This window comes from Plecotus auritus, assembly GCF_963455305.1.
Source record: "Plecotus auritus genome assembly, chromosome: 2".
Classification (NCBI taxonomy): domain Eukaryota; kingdom Metazoa; phylum Chordata; class Mammalia; order Chiroptera; family Vespertilionidae; genus Plecotus; species Plecotus auritus.
The window spans coordinates 179,538,675-179,565,013 of record NC_137771.1 but is presented as its reverse complement, the minus strand read 5'-3'; the positions used below and the strand labels follow the sequence as shown (position 1 = coordinate 179,565,013).

Below are 26,339 nucleotides of genomic sequence, written 5' to 3'. Positions count from 1 at the left end.
CAACTTCTATCTTGCTAGCTGACTCAGTCTATTACCTTCTCAGTTTGCAATTTGATGCAGCAAGTGACTGTATTGGACAGGCTCATATGGCAAAAAATTGATGGGATTCTCTAGCCAAAACCAACTAGGGCCCTAACTGGTTTGGCTCAGTGGATAGAGAGTTGGCCCGTGGACTAAAGGGTCCCAGGTTCGATTCTGGTCAAGGGTACATGCCCAGGTTGTGGACTAAATCCCCAGTAGGGGGCGTGCAGGAGATAGCCAATCAATGATTCTTTCTTATCATTGATGTTTCTATGTCCCTCTCCTCTCCTCTCTGAAATCAACAAAAATGTATTTAAACAAACAAACAAACAAAACAACTAGGAACTGAGAACCACAGTCACATAAGCTTTTAAGTTCCAAATTCTGTCATCTGAACTTGGAAGAAGATAGTTCCTCAGTCAAGCCTTAGAAGAGATTCCAGCTTATAAAGGTCTTCAAGCAATAGACCCTAGCTAAGCTATCCCCAGACTCCTGACCACAAGAAACTGAGAAATAGTAAATGTATGCTATTGGAAGCTGCTATATTTGAGCTAATATTTTTCATAGCAATAAAAATCAACAACAGTAGATTTTGTCTCCCATCATGGAACTTCTTAAAATAAAACACAGTTTGCTTGGGGAAGGTTACTCTAATCTATATAGTTGAGTAAGATCCTTAGCCAAATTGAGGCTATCCTTCAAATATTTGGAAGTCAACTGTATATTCCAATCTCATTTAGAAATATACAAACATTTTCTTTCAACAAGAAAGACAAGATACTTATAGGTTCACTGAAAGCATTTTCTAACATAAAACTCAATTAGAAATGGAAGACAGACTAAGAGTTTAGTGAATTATGTTGGTTTGTACTTTGCCATGTTTATCTTGTTTTCTATATTGAGAGTGTATTACTTTAAATATAATTTGATTTATTTTAAAATATAACTTTAAAAGTTACTAAAACTAAATAAAACACTTAGAAAAATGCCTACTATTCTTAAGCTCCATATAAGTATTTACTATTACTATGATGATTATTATTGAATTAGTAATATATGCCTAGTATATTGTATTAATTCTGACTGAGTCATCTTAATAAGCATAATGGAGTATATTTAAAAGAGAGCTACTGAGCCCTGGCTGGGTGGCTCAGTTGCTCGGTGCATTGTCCCATACACCAAAAGGTTGTGGGTTCGATTCCTGGTCAGGACTCATACAAGAGGCAACTGATAGATGTTTCTCTCTCACATACATGTTTCTCTCTTTCTCTCTCTCTAAAAATCAATAAAAATGTGTAAGGATTAATAAATAGATAAAAGAGAGCTACTGAGATATTGACAATTCCCCCAACCATGCTATAAGTAACAACATAGATCAAGTGAAGGAGCAGAATGCAAATGGAGTCTTAAATGCCTAAACCCTACAGGTTCAAACAGAATCTGTACTAGAAAACTGCCTTATATGCTGCTGACACTGTCACCACAATGCAGTTTTATTCAGAGGTTTCTCACACATACATTTAACCAAAAAACAACCAACTACCCACTCACTAACCAAAAGGAAAAAAAAAGAAAATTTAAAAAAAATCCTGCCATTCAAAAATGCAAGCCAACCAGCCTACAAATGACTAGTAGTACATCAGACAGAGAAAAACATTAAAATAAAATAAAAATTAAAAAAAACGTAGTCCAGTAATTTGTGGTTCCTGGGGCCTGATTTGATAGCTTCAGCCAACTCTTAACCACAGCCCAAAGGGATTTCAACAACTTAATTCTTCTCTCATTCATAAAATATGTGCCTGGCTCCAACTCTCCATTTGCAATAAGGAGGGATCATCCAGGAAAACACACTTCATGCTCAATGTCTGTGGCTCATAGCAAGAAGAATCATTTTGCTGTAAATATCTCAATGTCATAAAGGCATGACAGGGATATGCTGACTAACAAGCCCTTATATGAGCAAAACCCTTTAAAGTTTACAAAAGACTTCACATTCATTCTCTCCAACAGTGGCTATCCTTGTTGTACAGATGGGGAGCATAGGGCCCTGGGAGATTGAGTCTCTAGTTATCCAACACTTCAGAGCACGTAAGTCTGAGGCAATCCAGGAAACCTGGTCTCCTGATTTCAAGTCCAAAGTTAGTTCTACTATACCCCACTGGCTCTGGGATTATTATCGAGCAGAACCTTTGGAAAACTGATGGCTGAAAGAAGAATAGGTAAGTGACAGAAGTTTTTTGGAAGTTGACATGTGTGTTCCATGGACTAGACGCAGGGGTGGGCAAACTTTTTGACTCGAGGGCCACAATGGGTTCTTAAACTGGACCGGAGGGCCAGAACAAAAGCATGGATGAAGTGTTTGTGTGAACTAATATAAATTCAAAGTAAAGGAGCAAAGGGGAGAGCAAGAGAACCCTCCACTCTTTCGGCTCCGCGGGCCGGATAGAACAGCCGTAGTTTGCCCACGGCTGGACTAGAGTCACCCTGGGCCACTCCCATCTTAATACTTGGGAGCTGTCCAATATGAATATGACTAACTACTGTTAGGTAACCAGAGTAGATGACAATGTCTTTGTGGAAAATGTGAAAAGCTAAAATACATTCTACTTTTTGAAGCATGCATCCTTTCTTGTCTCCCTGACACCTGCTTTCAGCCAGGCTATGATAGGGAAGTGTTTTCTGGTTGGGAACTTTGCCTCTGTCTACCACTGTTCTTAATTTAGATACTATTTAGGTCTCTAGTGACTGCACAGAAAGCTTTCCAGTGGATTCCCAGAGAACATCTTAAGATCCATTGGCCTAATTCAACTAATTAAACTAAGCAGAAATGATAGAATTTGGTAACCCAGCCAATCATGATCTTTCTCCACCCTGTGTAGTCTTCTATTCAACTCTTCCCATTAATCTTCCTCATCAGTTGCTGGACATCAGATTCCTTGGTAGCTAAAAAAAATAATGCTTAAAATTTGGCAACTCTTCTGGAGTTTCCCAAACCTTTACAGCAAAGTTCTGGCTTATTGTCATGTACTTCCTGGATGACTTCTTGGCTTAAAAAGCAGCATGAACTCTGGCTGACCATGAAACACTTATGAAACAGCTTGGGCTTTGTGGCTACAAATTAAGGTCCAGGTCAGATTAGATGATCATATTATCCTATTTACTACCTCAAACTGACTTGGAAACTAAGGAAGGAAAGGGCTGGGAAATATGAGCTGTAGAGAGCCAGTAGTTTTCAAATCAGCTAGAAGAATGTGCTGACAAGCTTCTTTCTGGGAAAGTAGTACTGTACTTCCTCTCCATGAGAGTTTCGGCAATTATTTAATTTGGATTATTTTGAATATCTAGACACTTCTATGTTCCATCCTCAGGTGAAGAAGAGAAAATGGGGTTTTGATTCAAAAGCTTGGGCTTAAATGCCTGCTTAACCTATTCTGAGCTGTGAGACTTTGGACAAATCACTAAGTGTCTGTGAGCCTGGTTTTTCTTGTCTATAAGTAGGGATACTTTTCTCAAATGAGATGCTGCCATTACTAAAAGGAATTGTGTGTACTATAGGGTGTGTGATTGTCTAACCACTATGCTGTACACCTGAAACTAATACAAAACAATATCGGATGTAAAAATTTTTTAAATAAATACAATAAAATGCTTTGTGCATGAATTTGCTTGAAAAATTGTTGATCTTAAGTAAGCATATGATGCTTTGCTTTCTCCATCTCTGTGCCTTTGTTCCATTTGTTTTACCCACTAGAATGGCTTTCTCGACATCACTGTCAATTCAACCTAAATTCTACTTCTCTCTCATAGCCTTGATCAGATATATGTGCCTTAAACATTTTAGATGAACTAATCTAACATCCCACGCAAGATGTCTCTTTAAGTTCTTCTTATACATAGTCTATTCTATACTATCCAGCACTACTCACTCACTGTATGACAAAAGTGAGCCATGTGACCTCTCTAAGCCTCAGGTACCGAACTGAGAATGGCAATGATCACACAGCTCCTACCTGTCTCAGGATTCTTGTAGGAAACAGAAGTCCTTTTGCTGGAAACCAAAGGTAATGATATACAAATCTGAGACATTCTTGTTTTTAAGCCTTGCTTTCAGAATTTCATGAATTGTAGTAGCTTAGTACTTTTCCTTATTTTCCAGAGAAAGCAGATTTTGCCTTGATCTGAATAACAACTGGTCAAGTCCCATTCTACCCTTACCCTCCTTCTAAGAGTAAAAGTGCACAGATACTTACCCTCTCTTAGGTCTCGGACTATCTTGGGTGATGGTTTTTTCCCTACTGACAATCCATGAACTTCTGCTCCTTCCACGTTCACTCCTGAAGGGATCCTGCTTATTTAAAAGTGGAAATGGCAATTTCTCATTGAATAAAGATGTTTAAAAGCAAAGATACTTTACCCAGGTAATCTATGACTCCATATTTTTTATGCTCATTGTACAGAAGTCTACCTATCTTTCAAAGATCAAATAAAATGTCTCTATCTTCATGAAGTTCTTTTTTTTAATATATTGATTTTAGGGAGAGAGAGAGAGAGAACTCTGGTGTATCAGGACAACACTCCAAACAACTGAGCTACCAGAAGTTCATGAAGTTCTTTTCTATTCCTTCATGAGTGTGTTCTATTTCACTTCTCTAAATCTTCTTAGCAATCTTTACTACAGTTAATTGTATCCATAACTTAACCCCCTTAATTTAAGACTTTGAATCATGTGCATCTACATAATGCTCAGAGTGTCACATTATATGTCTTGAACGTAGAGTGTTCATCACTAAACAATGATTGAACTAAAATAAATCACATCTTAATGTAGTGGTTCTCAACTATTCCGAGAAGGGAGACACAAATTTGTGTCAAACTTTGCAAACACACAAATAATAGCATGATGGTCATTAAATATGTGCACACATATTGAACACAACCAAATGTGCATACGCATTCTTGGATCTCTTGCAAATAATTCTGGGCTACCCCAAGGTTGAGTCTTTGAAGTCTAGGGAAAGACCACAAGATTTTGAATAAGAAGATCTGGATGTGCTGTCCCTGGTGGTGTGAGACTCTAAAGCAGCCGTGGGCAAACTACAGCCCGCGGGCCGGATCCGGCCCGTTCGGCTGTTCTATCCAGCCCGCGGAGCCGAAAGAGCGGAGGGTTCTCTTGCTCTCCCCTCTGCTCCTTTACTTTGAATTTATATTAGTTCACACAAATACTCCATCCATGCTTTTGTTCCGGCCCTCCGGTCCAGTTTAAGAATCCATTGTGGCCCTCAAGTCAAAAATTTGCCCACCCCTGCTCTAAAGGATTCCTTCGCCTTGTCAGGCCCTCAGCTTTAGAATTTGAAAATGAATAGGCTAGTCCAGTGGTCGGCAAACTCATTAGTCAACAGAGCCAAATATCAACAGTATAACGACTGAACTTTCTTTTGAGAGCCAAATTTTTTAAACTTAAACTTCTTCTAACGCCACTTCTTCAAAATAGACTCTCCCAGGCCGTGGTATTTTGTGGAAGAGCCACACTCCAGGGGCCAAAGAGCCGCATGTGGCTCGCGAGCCGCAGTTTGCCGACCACTGGGCTAGTCCATGTGATCTCAGACATTTAACATCAACATTCTATGATTCCTTGAACAGTTCATGACATGTAAATTGACTTTTGACTTCTATCATTTCAAAAAATGAGTTATCTTCCAATTGAGTTAGTTAACACCTAGTATTTTAGCTTACATTCAAGATTTATTATACTAATAAATTGTTAAAAATACAATCTGCTCTGCTATAGAATTACAGAATGTTTAACCCTCAGAGACCACCTATTTCAGTTCCTTCATTTGAGTAAAATCATGAGACCCAGAGAGGAAAATAAATTACTCCAGGTTACACAGAAGTGACAGGAACAGCTGGGACCAGTTCCCAGTTTGGAGTTCTTTTAATTATATCTTTTTGCCTATTCATAGAATTCAATTTCTTATAATAGGTCTGACTCTAAGTATTTCTTTTAATTAAAAATAAATAGTTAACAAATAATATTATATTAGTTTTAGGTGTACAACATAGTGATTAGACATTTATATAACTTATGATGTTATCTTCCCGGATAAGTCTAATACCCACCTGATACTATACATAGTTATTACAATTATTACAATATTATTGACTAGATTCCTATGCTGTACTTTATATCCATGTGACTATTTTCATAACTAGCAATTTATACATCTTAACCCCTTACCCTTTCACCATTCCCCCAAACCTCATCCCATCTGGCAACCATAATTGAATTTTTTTAAAGAAAAAGAAATTCTATACCTTTGAAAAATATTTTAAAATTAAACAGTTGGTGTTCTGAATGGAGAACTCACCGATTCTCATCCTGTCGTCCTCCATATCGAGTCCAATAGTTCTGTTTTAAATTAAAAATAGCTCAGTAGTTTTGTCACTAAAACATCACTTACAGAAATAGAATACCTTTAAAACACTCAAAAGGACTAAAATGTTATGAAACATTCATGTTACATATGATACTTTATGTTTTTTATTTAAAAGTAATAGAAAGAAAGGCTAAGGTTAATACAATTTTGACAAAGACAAAATAATGCACACATTTTTTAAAATATCATGGAATTATCCTGGACAACCATTATTTTGTCCAAGAAGTGATTTAGAGTTTGGTGTCAGGAAGACATTTAAAAAATCATTCAGTCTAATTCTCTTATGTTTTATGAATAAAACAAACAAAAAGTCCAGCTCAATCATCTCTACAAGACTATAAAGTGACCAAGTGGCTTTCCCTGGGGTCTCAAAATAATGCAGTTTTGAAAAAAAAAAAAAAAACCTTTGTAGGACTGGATAAAACTATTAGAAATGTTACATTAGAATTGATAAATTAGCCATAACCGGTTTGGCTCAGTGGATACAGCATCAGCCTGTGGACTGAAAGGTCCCAGGTTCGATTCCGGTCAAGGGCATGTACTTGGTTATGGGCACATCCCCAGTAGAAGGTGTGCAGGAGGCAGCTGATTGATGTTTCTCTCTCATCAATGTTTCTAACTTTCTATGCTTCTCCCTTCCTTTTTGAAAAAAAATCAATAAAATATATTTTTTTAAAATAATTGATAAATTAAAATTAACCTAATTTTTTAAATGTGCCAATAAAACATGATATAACTAGGATAGAAATGAAAAGAATATGTTACAAATAGGATATTTTGCAAATAGTGCTTTTTATAAACATAGGACATGCAAATTATATAAAGAACATATATAATAGCTAACAGATAAAGGAACAAAAAGTATGTCCAGATAATTCAAATTTTAGGAAAAATAATAATTAATAATAATACATGAAAAGTTTGTTCTTAGTGTCCATCAAAGGAATACAAATTAATGCAACAATGATGTACCATTTTGTATATAATATATAATTAATACACGTTATTTTAAAATGTTATTTCTCATTGCTGAGATGTTTGTAGTAAACTGGTATTTTTATGCATTGCTAGGAGCAATTAGGGTGTCAGAAAACACTCTTATAAAAGCAATTTCAAGAACTTTAAAACTTCTCATATCCTTGAATGGCAGAGTAATCCCATTCCTGGGAATTGATTCAAACAGTGTAGTTCAACAGAGAGAAAAATGCTTAATGCATTAAGTATAAGAGAAAACAAATCAAATGTTCAGCATCATGAGAAGAGTTTATTTATTGGACATCAACTGTATATATGTAGCTAAAATAATTTTAGAAACTGTAAAAATATAGAAATTGCTTATGGTTCCTAAAATCAAAATCAAAATAGAAACATATCTATATGCCACAGTACTATTTCTGCCAAATATATGTCTTTATATGAAGAATGATGAAACAAGTGAAGAAAAGTCAGCATGTTGGGTACTATCATCATGAATGATTTTGTTCTTTTTGAAGTTTTTAAAATGTTTTAAATGTTTAAGAGAAAATATAAAATGTTACATTCGTAATTCAGGAAATAAAACAAACCTGAGGCAAATGCATCATGTACAAAATACTTCACTTCTATCCAAATACATTTGCTTTTGACTTGAAATCTCAGTAGTATGGAAATCTATAAAAATCTCATAAAGTTTGTTTATCACTTATCCTATATAATAAAAGTGTAATATGCAAATTGTCCCCTCGACCAGGAGTTCATCCAGGAGTTTGACCAGGGGGCAGGGCCGGTCAGGGGAAGGGAGGGAAGCCCTGGCCAGCAGCAGCAGGCAGCCAGGGGAAGGGAGGGAGTACCTGGCTAGCAGCCAGCAGCTGCTAGGGACCCTACCAGTGCATGAATTCCGTGCACTGGGCCTCTAGTCTATATATATAAAAGCCTAATATGCTAAGTGTCCGACCATTCAATCGTTCAACCAGTTGCTATGATGCACACTGACCACCAGGGGGCAGACGCTCTGACCGGTAGGTTAGTTTGCTGCTGAAGTCTGGCTGATTGGGACTAGGTGAGACGGCCAGACACCCCATGGAGCCTTCAGCCTGGTCTGTGCCCTCTTGCAATCTGGGACCCCTTGGGGGATGTCAGAGAGCCAGTTTTGGCCTGATCCCCACAGGCCAGGCCGAGGGACCCCACGCACTGGGTCTCTAGTATTGAATAAACATTCACGCACATCCTCTTTTTGTTCAGGCAGGGGATTAGAATCTTCAACAAACAAGATTGGTTAATAAAAGTATAAAGAAAATGTCCACTGAACAGTTCTTTTAAAAAACACTTAATCAATAAAGAAATTTAAAAAATAAAAAAAAATAGAAAAAAGAAAAACAAAACACTTCCTTTTTCCTTTTTGCTCTTACCGGTTCAGTGTATGAAAACCCCAGGCCCTCTGCAGCCAATTTTATTAGTTCTGATTCCAGTTTATGACGCTTCACAAACACAGCCAAATCCTAGAGGGGGAAAAAAAGAAAAAGTTCAATAACATTTAAGAGATATAATAAGCATTTAAGTGGAAATAGTTTTTATTAGACAGTGACAATAAGGGGAAAAAAACAGAGCTGCAAAAATGTCTCCATCTCAACAGGTTTTTACAAGCTAGTACATATGAAAAAATATGCTTCTGTCATTAACAAAGTTCAAAAGAACTGAGTTCTAGAATCTTTACTAAATTTTCAGGTATATTTAAGTGCAGTGTTATATTTTTTACTAACTCTCCCTGGAGCACCTAGTAGAATGCAGAATTTCTTCTGAGGATGTTGATCTCACCTCTCGGGCCTCGATGGATGCCAGGTCTATGCTGTCGTCCAGCAGGCTTTCATAGTAATCCACATTGTCTAGGACATCCTCGTCATCTGGATGGAGAAGAAGATAGGCCTTGGCACACTCTAGGGCTTTCACATATTCACCAACTGAAAGATCAAGGAGTTGAAGCATTAGAGTCAGCTGAGGTCTGTCTAAAGGAGATTGAAGGATACTTCAATATGTATGTGAAAAGTCAGCATTATCATATATAATAAAAGGCTAATATGCAAATCAACCAAATGGCAGAACGACCAGTTGCTATGTGCGCACTGACCACCAGGGGGAGTGCCACTCAGCCACAGACCCTCTCCCACCTTTGCAGCAGTTGGACATCTCCCAAGGGCTACTGGACTGCGGAGGGATAAGGCAGGGCTGAGGGGCCCCCTGCCCCCCGAGTGCATGAATTTCATGCACCAGGCCTCTAGTATGTCAATAAGAGAAGATAAGGTGAGGCTGAGTAGAGCAATCAGAAATAGTTACAGGTAGAAGGAACATGATTACAGGTATTCCAAAGATACTACTTTGGTCTTCTTTGGTGCTAGTTGTTTTACATAAATTATCAAAAGTTTCTATCTGAAGATGTATGTTGACAACTTATATTATTTAATACCAATACACAGAATAGAATTTTAGTAGTTAATTCTGATTTTTGTAATGATTTTGACAACATGGTACCTAAGACTAATTTCAGCAATCAAAATTATATTCAATGCTCTTAAATATAAGAAAAGATGCTTAGTCTCTTTCTCTTTCTTAAATAAATGGAAATTAAGCTATATTGAGATATCATTTTTCACCTAATAGATTGGGACAATTTGATAATATCTGACAATTTGATTATATATTCTGTTGATGAGCAATAAAAATACGTCCTCAATGGAGAAAAAATTGGCAACATCTATTAAAATTACAAATAAATAAACCATTTAATTCATATAATTCTGTATTATAGATATTTATGTGCAAATGTAAAATAAGATATGTAAAATGTTATTCATTTTATCATTGATTATCATAACAAAAATTATAAACAATACAATGCCCATCAGTAAAGAATCACATGAAATAAGTTATATGATATGCAGACGCGAAGAAAAATTAATGAGGAAGGTCTCTATGTATTGATACAATTAGGTTGAATCATACAAAATTATCAAAATTTGACCTAAGCAAATGGTAATTTCATAGGCCAAACCTACTAAAAAATTCTGATATGTATTATTAGGTAAAGAAATCAATGTAGGGAACAGTGTAAATAATATGCTATCTTCATTGTGTAAGATGCAGACATAAATCAGAGTGTGTATGTGGGTGTGGATATGGTGTTGTGTGTGTGTGTGTGTGTGTATTGTTTCCATATAAACTTTTTAGAGGGATAAGTAAGAAACTATGTTGCAGGACATAACATTGGGCTGTGAGGAAAAGGAAACGATGGGGGCTCTTATGATATTTGGTCTCTGAACCTGTGAATATTACCTTTTATAATTAAATTGAAAAAAAATAAATTTAAAAAATCATATAAAATGTCAGTCTAGTATCATTTTCAGGACATTATCACAACACTAGAAGCCAGATGCACGAAGATTCGTGCTAAAATGGGCTTTCCTTTCTCTGGCTGCCGGCACTGCCTTTCCCCTCCGGCCCCTCCTTCCCATGCTGCAGAGGCCCTGAGAGGACGGATGGGGATGGGGCAGAAAGCCTGCGTCTTGCCATGGCGACAATGTAAGCATCCAGCCCCAGTCACTGGGCAGCTGAGTATGCAAATTAACAGCCATCTTTGTTGGGTTAATTAACAGCCATTTTTGTTGGGTTAATTTGCATATCACTCCTGATTGGCTGGTGGCATAGCGGAGGTACTGTCAATTTACATGTTTGACTATTATTAGGTAAGATTTGCCCAGTTGTAGTTTCACCTCCTGCTCCTCTTGTCCTGAGCTATGGTGATGTGAGAGGAGAGAACAATTCTGTAATGAGGAGCACCACCCCTGACCCCCAAACGTCTTCACGGATAACCCACGCTTTACCTCGATAGTAGGCAAACTGTAGGTAGTCATAATGCAGGGGAAGAAAGTTCTCAATCGGGGAGAGGCGGCCAGGTCGGGTGGCAAGTTCCCTCACGCACTCATGCTGACAAACCAGCACCTGCACGTAGTGATCTGGAAGACAAAAGCCCACAGTGGGTCCCCCCAGTCAGCTCAATGTCAAATAAATAAACCATTTACAAATAAATAAACAATTTAATTCATATAATTCCGTCTTATAGATATTTATGTGCAAATGTAAAATAAGATATGTAAAATGTTATTCATTTTATCATTGATTATCATAACAAAAAATTATAAACAATACAATGCCCATCAGTAAAGAATCACATGAAATAAGTTATATGATATGCAGACGTGAAGAAAAATTAATGTGTGCTCAGTCAGTTAGAGCCACAGTGACAGCAGAGCATTCCTCACCTCACCACACCTGGGAACCATATCATTATTATCCTCACTCCACAACCAGAAATTCTTTTCACCAAGGGAGTTAAGTGACTTGCCAAGGTCTCCTAACCGGTGATCATGATAGTAATTAAGAGTAGAGTCCAGCTCTAGCCAGTTTAGCTCAGTGGACAGAGTGTCAGCCTGTGAACTGAAGGGTCCCAGGTTCGATCCCAGTCAAGGGCATAGGGCCTTCAGGAAGGGGTGTGCAGGAGGCAGCCAATCAATGATTCTCTCTCATCATTAATGTTTCTATCCCTTTTCTCCCTTTCTCTCTGAAATCAATAAAAATATATTTTAAAAAAATAGTAGATTCAAATCTTCTGTCTGCTGGTCTTGTGTCTGTACTGCACTCCTCCCTTCCGTGTACCCTGTTTTCTATACATCTTCTGAAAGTGACATAGGCCATCTCACCCCACTCACACCCAGTTGAATAGTTGACTTTCCTATTATAACAACTTCAGAGCCTCTTTTCGTATATTTTAATAGCCTGAAATAGCCCACAGTCAGAATCAGAAGTTTGGGTCCCAGTTTTGTTAAGGACTAGTTGAGAGAAAGGAACTGCCCAGTAGGTGGGGCGTTCCCTGCAGAGAAGTAAAGGAGAATGCTATTTCTGCGTATTAATATCTTCAGGCAACTCTTCCTAAAGGGGAAATAAAAGCAATATTCCTTTATAGCTATTGATTAGGAACCCATTTGGCCCAATTACAAATTAGTCCAATAACTGGACAAAATTTAGCTACACTAAATCCTAATACTGTAGGGCAGTGGTCGGCAAACTGCGGCTCGCGAGCCGCGGTTTGCCGCTCCATTGACTAATGAGTTTGCTGACCACTGACCTAGACTCTTGATTCCAATAATTACAGGCTGTTGTTGTCCTTGTGATTAAGCCCCTACCAGTGGTCGGCAAACTCAGTCAACAGAGTGGCAAACCGCGGCTCGCGAGCCGCATGTGGCTCGCGAGCCGCAGTTTGCCGGCCACTGCTGTAGGGAATCGTAAAATAAGAGAAGAATGAAAGCTGAATAATTTAAATAAGCACTTTGCCTTTCTCTGTTCCCCTTTCTTTGTTCCCATTCTCCTTGCCTGCAAACAGGCCAAGATCCTGAAGTGTAGGGGTTTTCATGCTTCCTTTAGTCCTGGGCTCTGGCTTATGTAAGCATGAGCTGAGGAAACACAGTGGCTAATGAACCAAAGGATTAAAAAACAACTACTTGCTATATTTTGTCCCAATTTTGATTTTTACAATGAAGATGAAGGTAGTCTTTGCCAGCAAGAGAATAGTTTGTTCATGCTCGTGCTGAGTGAGCAGGTTCTCTTGAGAATGATAACTGTACAATTTAATTTACCACAACAGCCTTCTTTCAAAAGCTTCTCAGTTAGGCAGAGTTCAGATTGTATCTCGATGACCTTGAAGAAGAACCCCAAAACATAACAGGAAGAAAATGTACATTTTCTGGTGTGTAAAAAAAAGTGTGCCATCCGGTCATGGTGGCTCAGTAGTTGAGTGTCGACCCATGAACCAGGAGGTCATAGTTCGATTCCTGGTCAGGGCACATGCCTGGGCATGCAGAAGACCGTCAATCGATGATTCTCTCTCATCACTGATGTTTCTGTCTCTCTCTCTCCCTCTCCCTTCCTCTCTGAGATCAATAAAAAGTAAATAAAAGGAAAAAAAAGTGTGCTATTTTTTACATAAGCTGGCCAACTCAAGCTAATATAGCATAGCTGACAGAATCTCTACTGTCCATTGATTCTTAACTCCAGGTGGGGGAATGTGAGGGAAAGAATGAGTTCTGTCTATTTGATTAGAATATTAGAAACAAATAGCTAGCTATTTTATTTCTTAAGAAAATAAAAACAAACAACCCTCAACTGTTTTCTCTTAGTTAGCTGGTTATTTACCTTTTAATACACACTCCTCCTAATTCCAAATGACAAGCAAAAGGAAAAGGTGGAAAACACATCCACCAAGAACTCAAAATCTGAATAAAAGTATTTTCCAAAGCAAGATATAAATAGCAGCAAAGTAAGAGTGACACAATAATATCCTTTAGGGCTTCAACAACATTGCTAGTAATAAATAACTGTATTCAGAAACCATTTGTATATTTCTCCAATTTTTAATGGTCTTCTAATTCTAAAAATTCAAATATTCTGGCTTTCTAAATACATTTATGTTTTAAAAGCCAGTTTTACTCCACATTTAGGACAGTTTTGAACCAAACAAGAATTTACATAGAGTTATAATGTCACTTTTTATTAGTTGTATTCCTTGCTTGTTGGAAGCCACCCATTGCCTTCACTAGCAGAGAGGTGTGGACAAGGAACCCGGAAGGCTGATCAACCTTGAAGGCTCTGAAAGGTCAGAGCCAACCACCCACTGTTTAGTCGAGACAATGGTAGCTAAAGCAACTTCCACCTTTTAGTTTTATGTAAATTCTTGCTGATTGGCTATTATTAGAATTGCCTGCCTAAAGACTATGGGTGTATCCCATAGTCTTAATAAAAGGGATAGCAAAGCCAGAGTGGGGTGGAGTCCTTCCACTTGAGTTGGGCTTCCGCCTGGCCCCCAATATTTCCAAATTAATATTCTCTAGTCTCTTTCATTTGTGTGCGGCCTCCTCCAGAGCCCGAACCCTGAACCTGAACCCTGAACCACGCGGGACATGGGGGGGACACTCACAACTGGCAGCCCAACTTGGGGCAATCGCAACTGGCAGCCCGACATGGGCCACGCGCAACTGGCAGCTCAATGTAGGGTATTCACACTTGCTTCTTTCACCAAACATTATTGTGCAATTAATATGTTTCTAATAAGTTTAGATCCAAGACACTGTGTGGTAATACTTTTTAAAATTTCTTTCTCATAAAAAATTGAATATGTTTCAAATTACCGAGACTTACCATATTACTATAATATATAATATTTGGCTTGAACTTAAAGGACTATGACTTTTTCTTAAATCAATTTACTGGAAGTGGGTGTCATGGTGTTGGAAGTTGTGTTAAGTGTTAAGAGCCTGAGTTAGGAGATCTCTCTTCTTTTCCAGCAAACAGCATGCTGTGGTGACCTTGAAGAAATTACTAAATGTTAAGCTGTGGGGAATTGTTAGTCAATTTTCCTAAACCAAATCTAGGACGTTTGCCAAGGCTGTTTAGTCGCCATTGGTAGAGGCAGGCACGTGTAGAGGCAAATATGGAAGTGGAGGGAGGACACATATCCCCACAAAGCCACAAGATAGTAAACTATCATAAAGGAAAAGTATTTCTCTGTAGAGAAACACACACCACTTAAAATGTAAAACACATGCAACTGGCATTCAAATGAGCAGTGCTCACAAAAATGCAGGCAAATGGTTCTGGCAGAAGCCCCATGAAACACAACTCTGGGGAAAAATTCCTCAATAATTCAAATATTGATATTGATTTTAAATGAACTTAGTTGATTTAGGGTAACCGAGTGTGTGGCAAATTGGTCATTTGACAAATCGATTTTCAGTCTAACTTACTTGTCTAATGTAATAGATATTTTCCCAAGTGCCCCACTAAAGGACCTCAACAATGTATGATCTACATTTTCACAAATATGGAGTATTATTAACCCTTTTAATCTCTGCAGTATAACTGATGGATATGTCATCTCCTTCGGTTATGCAACCCATTCATGTAACACATATTCACTAAGAACCTACTATTTGCCAGTCCCTGTACTTAGGCACTGGACACTGAACAAGATCAGACAATAGCCAGTGAAAGAGGAGAAGGATATTTGGAAGGCCTCTAAGTGGAAATGAGCTTGGCATATGCAAAGAATTAAAAGAACTACAGTAGGAATGTGTCACAAAGAGGGGGGGGGAAAGAGGATGAAAATGTAGACAAGTATGTCCTCCTTATTAAAGGTTTTGGGTTTTATTCCAAGTGCAATGGAAGCCAAGAGGGTTTTCAGCATGTCTGTGAGTAGACTTTCCCTTTTTTTAGAAGACTGTTCTGTCTGCCTACAGAGTAAAACCTGAAGAGGACATAAGGACCAGCAAGGAAGCTATCACAGTGGCTTAGTGAAAATATAATGTTGATTTGAAGCAGGGTGTTAGTGAAAGAGGTGAAGAGAACCAGGGAATCTTAAGTACTATTAGAAGGAAACATCTATCAAAGTTTGGTAACAAATTAGAGGGGTATAGGAATTGAGGGAAATTTTGGATTGAAAGATACTTCTTGAGGTTTGGTTTGAGCTACTAGGTGAGTGGTGCTTTCTATGGAGAGAGAAAACATTGGAAGTTGGGGAGAGCATACTGACTATGAATTTAAATTTCTATGAGTATATGTGAAGTTGAACACTATTTTTCATCTATAATAATAAAAGCATAATATGCAAATTGACTGAATGACCAAACAGCAGAACAACTGTCCAGATGACCTTCTGGATGACCACACTATCACTATGACATGAACTGGCACCAGGCCAGCCAAGGCAGGTGCGATGCAATTGGTTGGGGGGCCCCACCATTACCCCACAATTGCCCCACGGGGGAAGGCTCAGGCCACTGGCCAGTGGGGAGATCGATCGGGGTGGGGGGCCTCTGTGATCACCACAAAGAGGGAGACCCAGGCCACCCTCTAGATGGCAATCAATCGTGGAGCCCCAGTCGGGTAGGCGGGGCCACCTGGCCAGTGGCCACAGAGGGAGGCCCAGGCCACCCAGCTGGCAGCGCTGCAGTGGGTGGGTAGGGCCTCCCTCTGCGGGGCGATCCATCTGGGAGCCCCCAGATGGATCGCCCCGCAGAGGGAGGCCCAGGCCAGCCAAGCAATCACACCCCATGCCTGTCGTCTGCAGAGGGAGGTGACTGGTGGTGGGGGATAGGTGCGGGGGGGGCAGCGCCGCACAGATGGCAAGCAGTGGTAGCGGCAGGGATGGGGCCAGGTGCCAACAGCCAGGGAAAGGAAAGCCCTGATAGGCCCTGATCACCGGCCAGGCCTAGGGACCCTACCTGAGGGGTTCCGGATTGTGAGAGGGCACAGGCTGAGCTGAGGGACATGCCCCCCCCCCAGGCCTCTAGTATTTTTATAACTTGGAACATACTACACACTCAACAATTATTTCTTAAACATTTGTCATTGAATAAATCACCCTTTGCTCATTTATCAATTGTGTAAACCTTTAAAACATGGGGCTCCAGAGTGAGAAAAGTCTAGTCTTGATTCCAAGTTTCACTTTAATTACATTACTTCGGCTTTCTGAGGTACAAATTCCTCATTTTTTAAAAAAGAAGAGAGTAAATAACAATAGTATCTGCACAAGAAGTTGTTTAGAGAATTAAAAGATAAAGAAGTAAAGTGCTTTGTATATTGTAACTGCTAAGTGAGTGTTTGTTATTATTATTACTACTAGTAAATAACATAAATTACTACTCATAATAATTTACATGCTCCATTTAAATGATTTTTTTTTCAATTTTTCCCACTTGTCCTTTGTAAATCAGCTTGACTTACTATATCTTTTGTGTTTGTCTTATTAAAGTCTACCTTTTTCTTCATATTTCTTGTTTTTGCCATGCAAAGAAGAGCTTTTCCTCTCCTACTATTACACAAATGTTCTCCTGCATTTTTTTCTATCAGTTTTATTTTACACCTAAATTATTAATATAAATAGAATGCATTTTTGTGTTTATTTTTACATACACCAGAAAACTCACTTCCCACCACAAATGGTTAACTAGCTAATCTCCTCAATTAATGTAGAATGCAAATTACCTAATATTTTAAATACTACTTTGTAACACATTAAGTTCTCACATATAATAGGATACCCTTTTAAATAATTAAAGAAGACTATATAAAAGTATTCACTACTACATTGTTTATAAGAATAATAAATTGCAACTTCCTTAATATTCATCAGTAAAAAACTGGTCAAATAAATTGTGCTGTCACCATATAATAAAACATTGTGCAACCATCCTATCTAATAAAAGAGTAATATGCAAATTGACCATCACTCCAACACACAAGATGGGTGCCCCCATGTGGACACAAGATGGCCACCACAAGACGGTCAGCAGGGGAGGGCAGTTGGGAGGGACCAGGCCAGCAAGGGAGGGAAGTTGTGGGTGATCAGGCCAGCAGGGGAGGGCAGTTGGGAGGGACCAGGCCTGCAAGGGAGGGCAGTTGGGGGCGATCAAGCCTGCAGGGGAGGGCAGTTGGGGGGGACCAGGCCGGCAGAGAAGGGAAGTTGGGGGCGACCGGGCCTTCAGGGTAGGGCAGTTAGGGGTGACCAGGCCTGCAGGGGAGGGCAGTTAGGGGTGACCAGGCCTGCAGGGGAGGGCAGTTAGGGGCAAACAAGCTGACAGGGGAGCAGTTAGGCATCAATCAGACTGGCAGGGAGTGGTTAGGGGGTGATCAGGCTGGTAGGCAGAAGCGGTTAGGGGCAATCAGGAAGGCAGGCAGGCAAGCAGTTGGGAGCCAGCAGTCCTAGATTGAAGAGGGTGCAGGCTGGGCTGAGGGACACACACCCCCGTGCACGAATTTTGTGCACCGGGCCTCTAGTTAAATATAATACAGTAGATCTCCATGTACTTACATGAGAAGAAGTCCACAGTACATTGTTAAGCATAAAATAAAACAAAAAAATATGCTGGTAATCAGTATTTATAGTATTGTCCTATTTTTATAAAAAATAGAATTATCTTACATAAATATTTAGCTATGCATCTGAAAATGTTTGAAAGCACAGTCACCAAAATTTAAACTACATAAATTTAACTATAGCAGACAGTAGTGTTTAGATATTACAAGAATCTTTCACTTCTTACAATATATATATACACTTCTATGTTGTTGGAATATTTTTAGAGATTGCATTAGTATTTTTATAATCATAAAATAAATAAAAGAAAAAAAGTAAGTTTTACCTGCAATAGCTTCATAGAGACCAGCTTTATACCTTAAATAATCATACTCTTCAAATCTCTGAGGCCCCTCACATAGGACTCGACACTCTGTATCTTCATTGAAATATTCTCTCAAAGCTTGTTCAAAGTACTTGATAGCTAGCTCAAAGTCATCAGCCTCGTAATGTTTGACTCCTGCACTGTAACTCTCCTGCAAAGAAACAGAAAAACTTTTTTTTTTTTTTCAAATAGCACCCACCCACAGAGCACTTGGATAGCAGGGTTCATGCAGACTCGGGACCACTGAGGTAGGTGGGATATTGGACTCCTGTGCTGTGAAAGGGTTAAAAAGGATTGCACTGGGAGATAAAGTATAACTTCCCCAGTTTCAACTAATTGTAGATAAGAAAGGACTTAACTGGGCAACTCGTGTGGCGCCAGTCAATTTCATTTTCTTCCTGACCACACTCAAGACTATACTGTCTGCACCTGAAACCTCTATAACTCTTATAAGGAGAAGCCAACAGTAGGACTGGCAGGAGAAGCACCACGGGCTTATGAGAGGCAAAAGAGCATTTAAATAGGTACAGGTGCTTGGTATCTATGATCTAGTCCTACCGGGGGTATTGAACATACATGTAACCCAGGAGGGGATGTCATAGGGGTCTCTGGCAGCCACAGGGGAGACTCCAAATCCCAAAAAGGTTTTGGTCCCAGGTATGGAAAGGGGCTGAAAATAGGACCTTGCTGGGGAGCGGAGAATAACCTGTTGTTGCCAGCACCCCAGGTTAATACCCTAGAGCCGTGGTCAGCAAACTGTGGCTCGTGAGCCACATGCGGCTCTTTGGCCCCTTGAGTGTGGCTCTTCCACAAAATACCACGGCCTGGGCGAGTCTATTTTGAAGAAGTGGCGTTAGAAGAAGTTTAAGTTTAAAAAATTTGGCTCTCAAAAGAAATTTCAATCGTTGTACTGTTGATATTTGACTCTGTTGACTAATGAGTTTGCTGACCACTGTCCTAGAGCTAGTGTATTAACCTGGCCTTGGGAAACTCAAACTGGTACCTGCTGGTGCGCTCTCCTAGCCCCATGGGGAGAGGGTCTTGCCCTGGGCTTGCTACCATAATTGATAAGTGGCCAACTACTATTGCATCTGGCAGATTTGTATTCTTCCTCTCACAACTAGTATTCTGGGCTGGAGGGGATGTCACCTGTCAAAAGGTGTGGTATAGAAGACCAGAAAGACCACATGAACAAGCCACTATTTTTACACAGGATAGAGCAATGGCCTGTATACTACCCACTGGTGCTAATTTGCCTCTGTTGGTACCTACTAAACATTTGTCTTATTCTCCTTAGTTCAGTGCAAGCTAACAGCTTTGCAAGATGGGCTAATGAAGTGGCTCTCAGGTCCAATGTTTCAGACTATTAGGTTTGTTAATAAAATGTCCCTCTCTGCTACTGCTGGGCTACCTTGGAAAACAAATCTGGCCAACCTGACAGAATGGTCCAATCTTAACATAATTTAAAAAAAAGTTCTTGGGACTGACAATCAACCTTATGTACTTTGATACTAATATGTATAAATCTATTATATATATATATATATATATATATATATATATATATATATATATAATTCCTTTACTATATGATATATGACTGCTGTAAAATACAAATGTAATGTCTCACCCATCCTCCTCCCTCCCCAGGATGTATACGAAAAATATATGGACAGATTGTATGGGAGTGGAAAGAAAAGCATCCATGTTGGGGTGTAATGTGTGATAAATGGGAACCTGGGCCCCATCTCATGCTCCAACTCCCCCTGGAAAATATAGTGAAAGCCATCTGGGATAGGCAGAACTCCACCCTCCCCTCTCCTTCAGCAGTAAGATGCTTTCTGTAAAAACCTAATCTCATAGATATAAAACTTAAAAGTAATAGGGAATGACAGGGAAGGGGCACTAAATAGAAACAGAATCACAGTTGTTTGATAGCTACTCACTATAGAGAAGAGATTTTCTTACAAATCCTGAGGAACTAAAGGACATGTTATAAGAAGGAGAACAGCTCTAGCCAGTTTGCTCAGTGGATAGAGCATCGGCCTGTAGAATGAAGGGTCCCGCGTTCAATTCCAGCCAAGGGCACATGCCTGGGTTGTGGGCTCAATCCCCAATGTGGGGTGTGCAGAAGGCAGCTGATCAATGATTCTCTCTCATCATTGATGTTTCTATATCTCTCTCCCTCTCCCTTCCTCTCTGAAATCAATAAAGAAATAAATAAAAAATAAAAAATAAAAAAGGAAGGAGAACAGGCCCTAGAGATAAGGTAGCCCAGAGCCCAGATCAAGGACAGAACCTATCTGAAGGGAGACAGCATCCGGGGCTAATCTCTGTAGGATTTGTGGCTAATCTTTACAAATACAATGAAAGAAGACATACCCTGGGAACTCACTAACTTTAAAATTTTCCCACCCACTAACCTTATATAAGAGCTTGTTTGAAATGAACTGTTAGAGCCATCTTTTCAACGTGTTACACCTGCTGCTCCTCCCTCAGATTGCTGGCTTTCTGAACAATAAACACACCACAAAGATTCAACCTCATCCCTACTTATTTGGTAACAGCAGGCAGCTCAGACCCATTTCATATTGACTGATGGAATTGTGACATACAGGGCTGAAAGGTAGATAGAGGAACTGAACAATTATGAGAAAATTATGAGATCTTGAAGTTATTAGCTAGAGACCTTAGTATGCCAGGTCATATATTGCCAGAGAAGGTTACCAACCTCCTTTAATTTTATGTTATCACAAATGTGCTGTACTTATAATGTGTATCGCTATATTTCTCTTCATCTTACTTAAAGAGCAATGTGATTTTGGGCTGGCTACAATGCTAAATCCTGGGCTTTTTCTGGCTGCATGGGACCTAGTATTTCCCCGACCCCCCAAAAAGACAATACTTTCTAACCCTTTTTAGTATAGGTAGGGCCTTGCAACAAAGTGCAGGAAGATTGATGGGGGTGGACATGACAACCATTTCCTGGCCTGGCCCAGTTGAAAAAATAAGGGGTGGAGGAGAAGGCTTCCATTTAAAATCTTCCTCTCTTATCATTTTCTTTAATCATCTTGGAGTCCCCATGTTGAGAATAGAGATGTCTCTAATTATAAAAGAAGCTCTTTCAACATATTGTGATTTTAAGTAAACAAATAATTATATAGCTTGAAACCAAAACCCCAGAATTTGAAAGTACAGGCACAATGGAAAAACCACCGGGACTTGCAGCTAGGAAACTATAGTATGATCTGAGCAGCTCACATTGGCTCAAGTCCCAGGTGTAAAATAATGCCGGCGGGGGAGCTGAAGCTCAGAAAGGGTTACAGATATTTATATCATATTCTACTTTTCACCATGTCAAACTGATTTTCTACATTAATTTTAATTGTGTCTCAATTTTTTAACTATGATAATTATAACATTTTATGTAATAACTCTAAAAGTATAAAAATGTCCCGGTTTTGGAAATCAGGAACCATTTTGAGATATCCATTCACAGGAATCTGCTTTGAGGCAAATGAAACTTAGGAGCACTTAGCTCCACATGGTTGGCAGGGGTCCCCAGAGCTCACCAGGTGCGGTCTGGCTTCTCGATCTACCAACTGGGATTCTTCGACACCAGCCATTGTTCTGTAATTCTCAATATTCTGCTGCATTTCCATGTGCTCAGGATTGGCCATGAAAAATGTGTGCCCTGCTTCCACTGCCTTTTCCAACTGGTTAAGCTGTGGAGAAGAAAAAAAAAAAAAAAAGGTGGGGTCAAATAAAGGCAAATATTTCTAAACCAGGCTCAGTACTAGGCTTGAAAATGGCAGGGTTGGGTTTCAGCTCACATTCACAATATTAAACCTCCATCCCAAAGGGCAGGTGGTTAATATATAGTACTACTAAAATGATATGTGAATGATTTGACTTTAGTGAGAATGGATACATGTACTTTGTTCCAAGTTCATACTCTTCCCCTCTTTTCTAAGTCATCTGTGTTTTCTGGGAAATTGAATCTATATTCTTTGGGGTTTTTTTATAATTAATCAAAATAAAAAGCTATCAGTGCTGTGCCACTTCTAATTCAGATTTTCAACATATTTTTCTTTTATTTTCTCTTCATTTATTTTTGTCCCTTTTGCATTAGTCCTAATAAAGGGAGTACAAACACACCTATGATTTTCCAAAGCAAGGGATTGGGTATATCATCCACTACACCAAGTTTGTTACCAGGCTTTAGAATATGAAGAATACAAAGTTGTAAGAAGTAAATTATTCTAATAAGAGATGCTAAATACAGCACATACAATGTTCTACCATACTCCTTTGATTGAGGTATTTGATTTCAAATTTACAAGTTTGATTCTCATTAATACAAAAGGAAGAACTTTTAATAACCACTACATAAACACTATAAATCTTCTCCTAACCCACTTAATATACTGCTCTCCATGTATCATACAGTGATACATTTTTAACAAAATGGAATTAAATTTACTCAATTTCAGTCATGTTTCCTTATGCTTTAGTTATGAAGAATGTCTGTAGATAGATCCATTTGCCCCATATCAGAAAATTGGATATTAGTAGCCTTTTCCATGGTAAATACAAATAATGTTTGATCTACTTTAAAGTATAAAGAATTAAAAACTCATTGTTCCTGAACAAGTAAATGTAAAATCATGGAACAGCATAAAAGATTCAACTGAGTATATTTTTGACAGTTTGGCCACTCAACTATGAGTAACATAAAGTCCCCAGTAATTGCATCTCGTGATATATAAAGAATCTTAACACTTACCTCAGAAAAGATAAACTGCCATATTTCAAGACCTGACATCCTTAAAGTTGTCTAATAATAGTAAAATGTTCCCCATTCCCTTTTAATTTTCATATTCTTACCTACTGGCCTTCCTTCCATTAAATCGCGTCTGAAACTTTTCCTATCACTTTGATTTTGTTCTCAATTGTATGATCCCAGAATTATTTTGACTGTCAAAATCACTAATTTTGGACTTGGTTTCTTTCTTAAGTTAAATTTCCTCAATTTCTCACACACTAACACAAATAAATATGAATTTTGTGGACCTATACATAGCAGCAAGTATATAGGTATAGAGGAAAAGGAATAGGTTGTAAATTGGGTGATCGTATGAACCTGGAAAATATCATCTATGCATTTGTGCCTCAGTTCTCCTTTAAGAAAAATGCCCATTAACACCCATACCACCATCTACTACATAGGATTCTGGAAGAAATTAATTGTGCAATATATATGAATATGCTTCATAAATCACTAAAACTCAAATAAAATAAACAACAGAATACAACTTATACATGATCAGTTGCAAGATTGTTAATATGCTCTCCTTAATGATGGATATCCTATATAATAAAGAGCTAATATGCTAATTAGACCAGATGGTGGAACAACCTTCAGGAATAACCTTCTGGGATGACCTTCCAGAACAACCAGTGGGCAGGGGTGGGGCCTCAAGGCAGCCAGGCCTGCTGTGAGGGCCAAGCCCCTTGCACGAATTTTGTGCATTGGGCCTCTAGTAGTGTATAATGCTCATGGATACATAATTTGTAAGGATTGTTAAGGTTCTTGTGGTTGTGAAAACTGCCTCCAATTAAGAGTCAAACTATAAGTTATGAATAAAACAGGCTAGCACTGACATACTCAGGTTCTATAGCACCATTATAACTGATAGAACAAATATCAATATTTATTTTGCATTTTCCTATTTCATGTTTTGCTCAGGCTGTTCCATTGACCTGGAGATCCTTTGTCCCTTGGTCTTTTCTGGTTGAAATCTAACATCCTAATATATAAAAACCCTGAGTCGTAACATCCAGTAACAACGGAGGCTCGACCAACTGGAAGTCAGTCCTGCAGTCAGCGCTGGATTGCCATGGCAACCCAGAGCTGAATGCTTCCGCTGCAGGCTGGGTGCCCCAGCACTGACTGCTGAGGGGGCTGTGAATCAGGGACAGAGAGAGACCTGAAGAGAGAAGCAGGGATGATCTGTTGCCTCTGTGGCAGCTTTTGATCAGCACTTGCCTCTCTCTTTCTCTCCCAGTCTGGCCAGCAGCCGCTCCTCCATTTCTCTCCAGGCCTCCACCAGGGCTGCTGATCAGCCCCACCTTTTAGATCAGGCCCCATTAATAGGCCCCAAGATGCTGACTGGCATTGAAACTAACCAATCAGAACCAAATTGGGGTGAATGTAAGGAGCCAATGGCTGCCTAGGAGATGGAGCTTTTGACGCTGACTGGCATAGAAACTGTCTAATCAGAATAAAATCTGGGTCAACTGTGAGGAGCTGATGGCTGCCTAGGAGGCAGAGCTTTTGATGCTGACTGGCATAGAAACTGACCAATCAGAACCAAATTGGCCGGCAGGGGAGGGCAGTTAGGGGTGATCAGGCAGGCAGAGGTAGTTAGGGGCAATCAGGCCATCAGGGGAGAGCAGTTAGGGGCGAGATCAGGCCAGCAGGGGAGGGGAGTTGGGGGCGAGATCAGACTGGCAGGGGAGATCAGTTAGGGGCAATCAGGCAGGCAGAGGCAGTTAGGGGTGATCAGGCCAGCAGGGGAGAGCAGTTAGGGGTGAGATCAGGCGGGCAGGGGAGGGCAGTTGGGGGCAATCAGGCTGGCAAGGGAGGGCTGTTGGGGGCGAGATCAGGCCAGCAAGGGAGGGCAGTTAGGGCTGATCAGGCAGGCAGAGGCATTTGGGGGTGAGATCAGGCTGGCAGGAGAGGGCAGTTAGGGGCAATCAGGCAGGCAGGCAGAGGCAGTTAGGGTGATCAGGCAGGCAGAGGCAGTTAGGGGCAATCAGGCAGGCAGTCAGAGGGGTTAGGGGCAATCAGGCAGGCAAGCGGGTGAGTGGTTAGGAGCCAGCAGTCCCAGATTGTGAGAGGGGTGTCCTATTGGAGTGGGTGCAGGCTGGGCTGAGGGAAACCCCCTCTCTGTGCACAAATTTCGTGCACCAGGCCTCTAGTATCCTATAAAGCCTAACTTCAACTCTGCCTTCTCTAATAGATCCTTTCCCCACTCTGTAGCTATAGCCAAGCATTGCAATGCCATCCCTTTTCCTCTACTGTCACTTATATGCTGCCATACATAGTGTTTCTCTGACTAGAGCTCTGAGGAAAGGGTCTATATGACTTATTTATCTTTTTGTTTCCTACCTACTTCACATACAGATGATGTCTATGAAATGTCTAAGAAAAGAGAAAAGAAACTTTTAGCAAATAAATCTTTCACACACAAATCAAAGGTATATTAGTATACTATATGGGAGTGTGCTTTATAAGCTACCATGCACTAAAATGATATAAGTTTAACAACATCTCAGAAGTCATTATTCGCACTGAGAGCTCCCAATACTGTTTACTACTGATGACTGTGATCCAGTAGCTCTTGAAAACTGTCAGACAATGTTGATACACTGGTTCCTTTTCTTAAATTTGACCACATTGGGAGGATCCAAGATGGCGGCGTAGGTAAACACCTAAACTGCTGCCTCATACAACAATTTCAAAACTACAACTAAAAGACAAAACGTCTATCACCCAGAACCACAGGAAAGCTGGCTGAGTGGAAGTTCTACAACTAGAAGGAAAGAGAAAAGAGCA

At 39.6% G+C, this 26,339-nt stretch overlaps 1 protein-coding gene across 1 annotated transcript in view; it reads right to left on the bottom strand.

The window, feature by feature from the left end:
- Positions 1-26,339, bottom strand: part of P3H2 (prolyl 3-hydroxylase 2) — a 167,498-nt gene that overhangs the window by 18,204 nt on the left and 122,955 nt on the right. The window contains exons 2-8 of the mRNA XM_080658184.1: positions 22,291-22,443; positions 18,680-18,869; positions 11,312-11,443; positions 9,252-9,394; positions 8,846-8,935; positions 6,390-6,430; positions 4,272-4,366 (exon numbers count right to left, since the gene is read on the bottom strand). Of these exons, the coding sequence (XP_080514310.1) occupies positions 4,272-4,366; positions 6,390-6,430; positions 8,846-8,935; positions 9,252-9,394; positions 11,312-11,443; positions 18,680-18,869; positions 22,291-22,443 (844 nt within the window). The remainder of the gene's footprint in view (positions 1-4,271; positions 4,367-6,389; positions 6,431-8,845; positions 8,936-9,251; positions 9,395-11,311; positions 11,444-18,679; positions 18,870-22,290; positions 22,444-26,339) is intronic.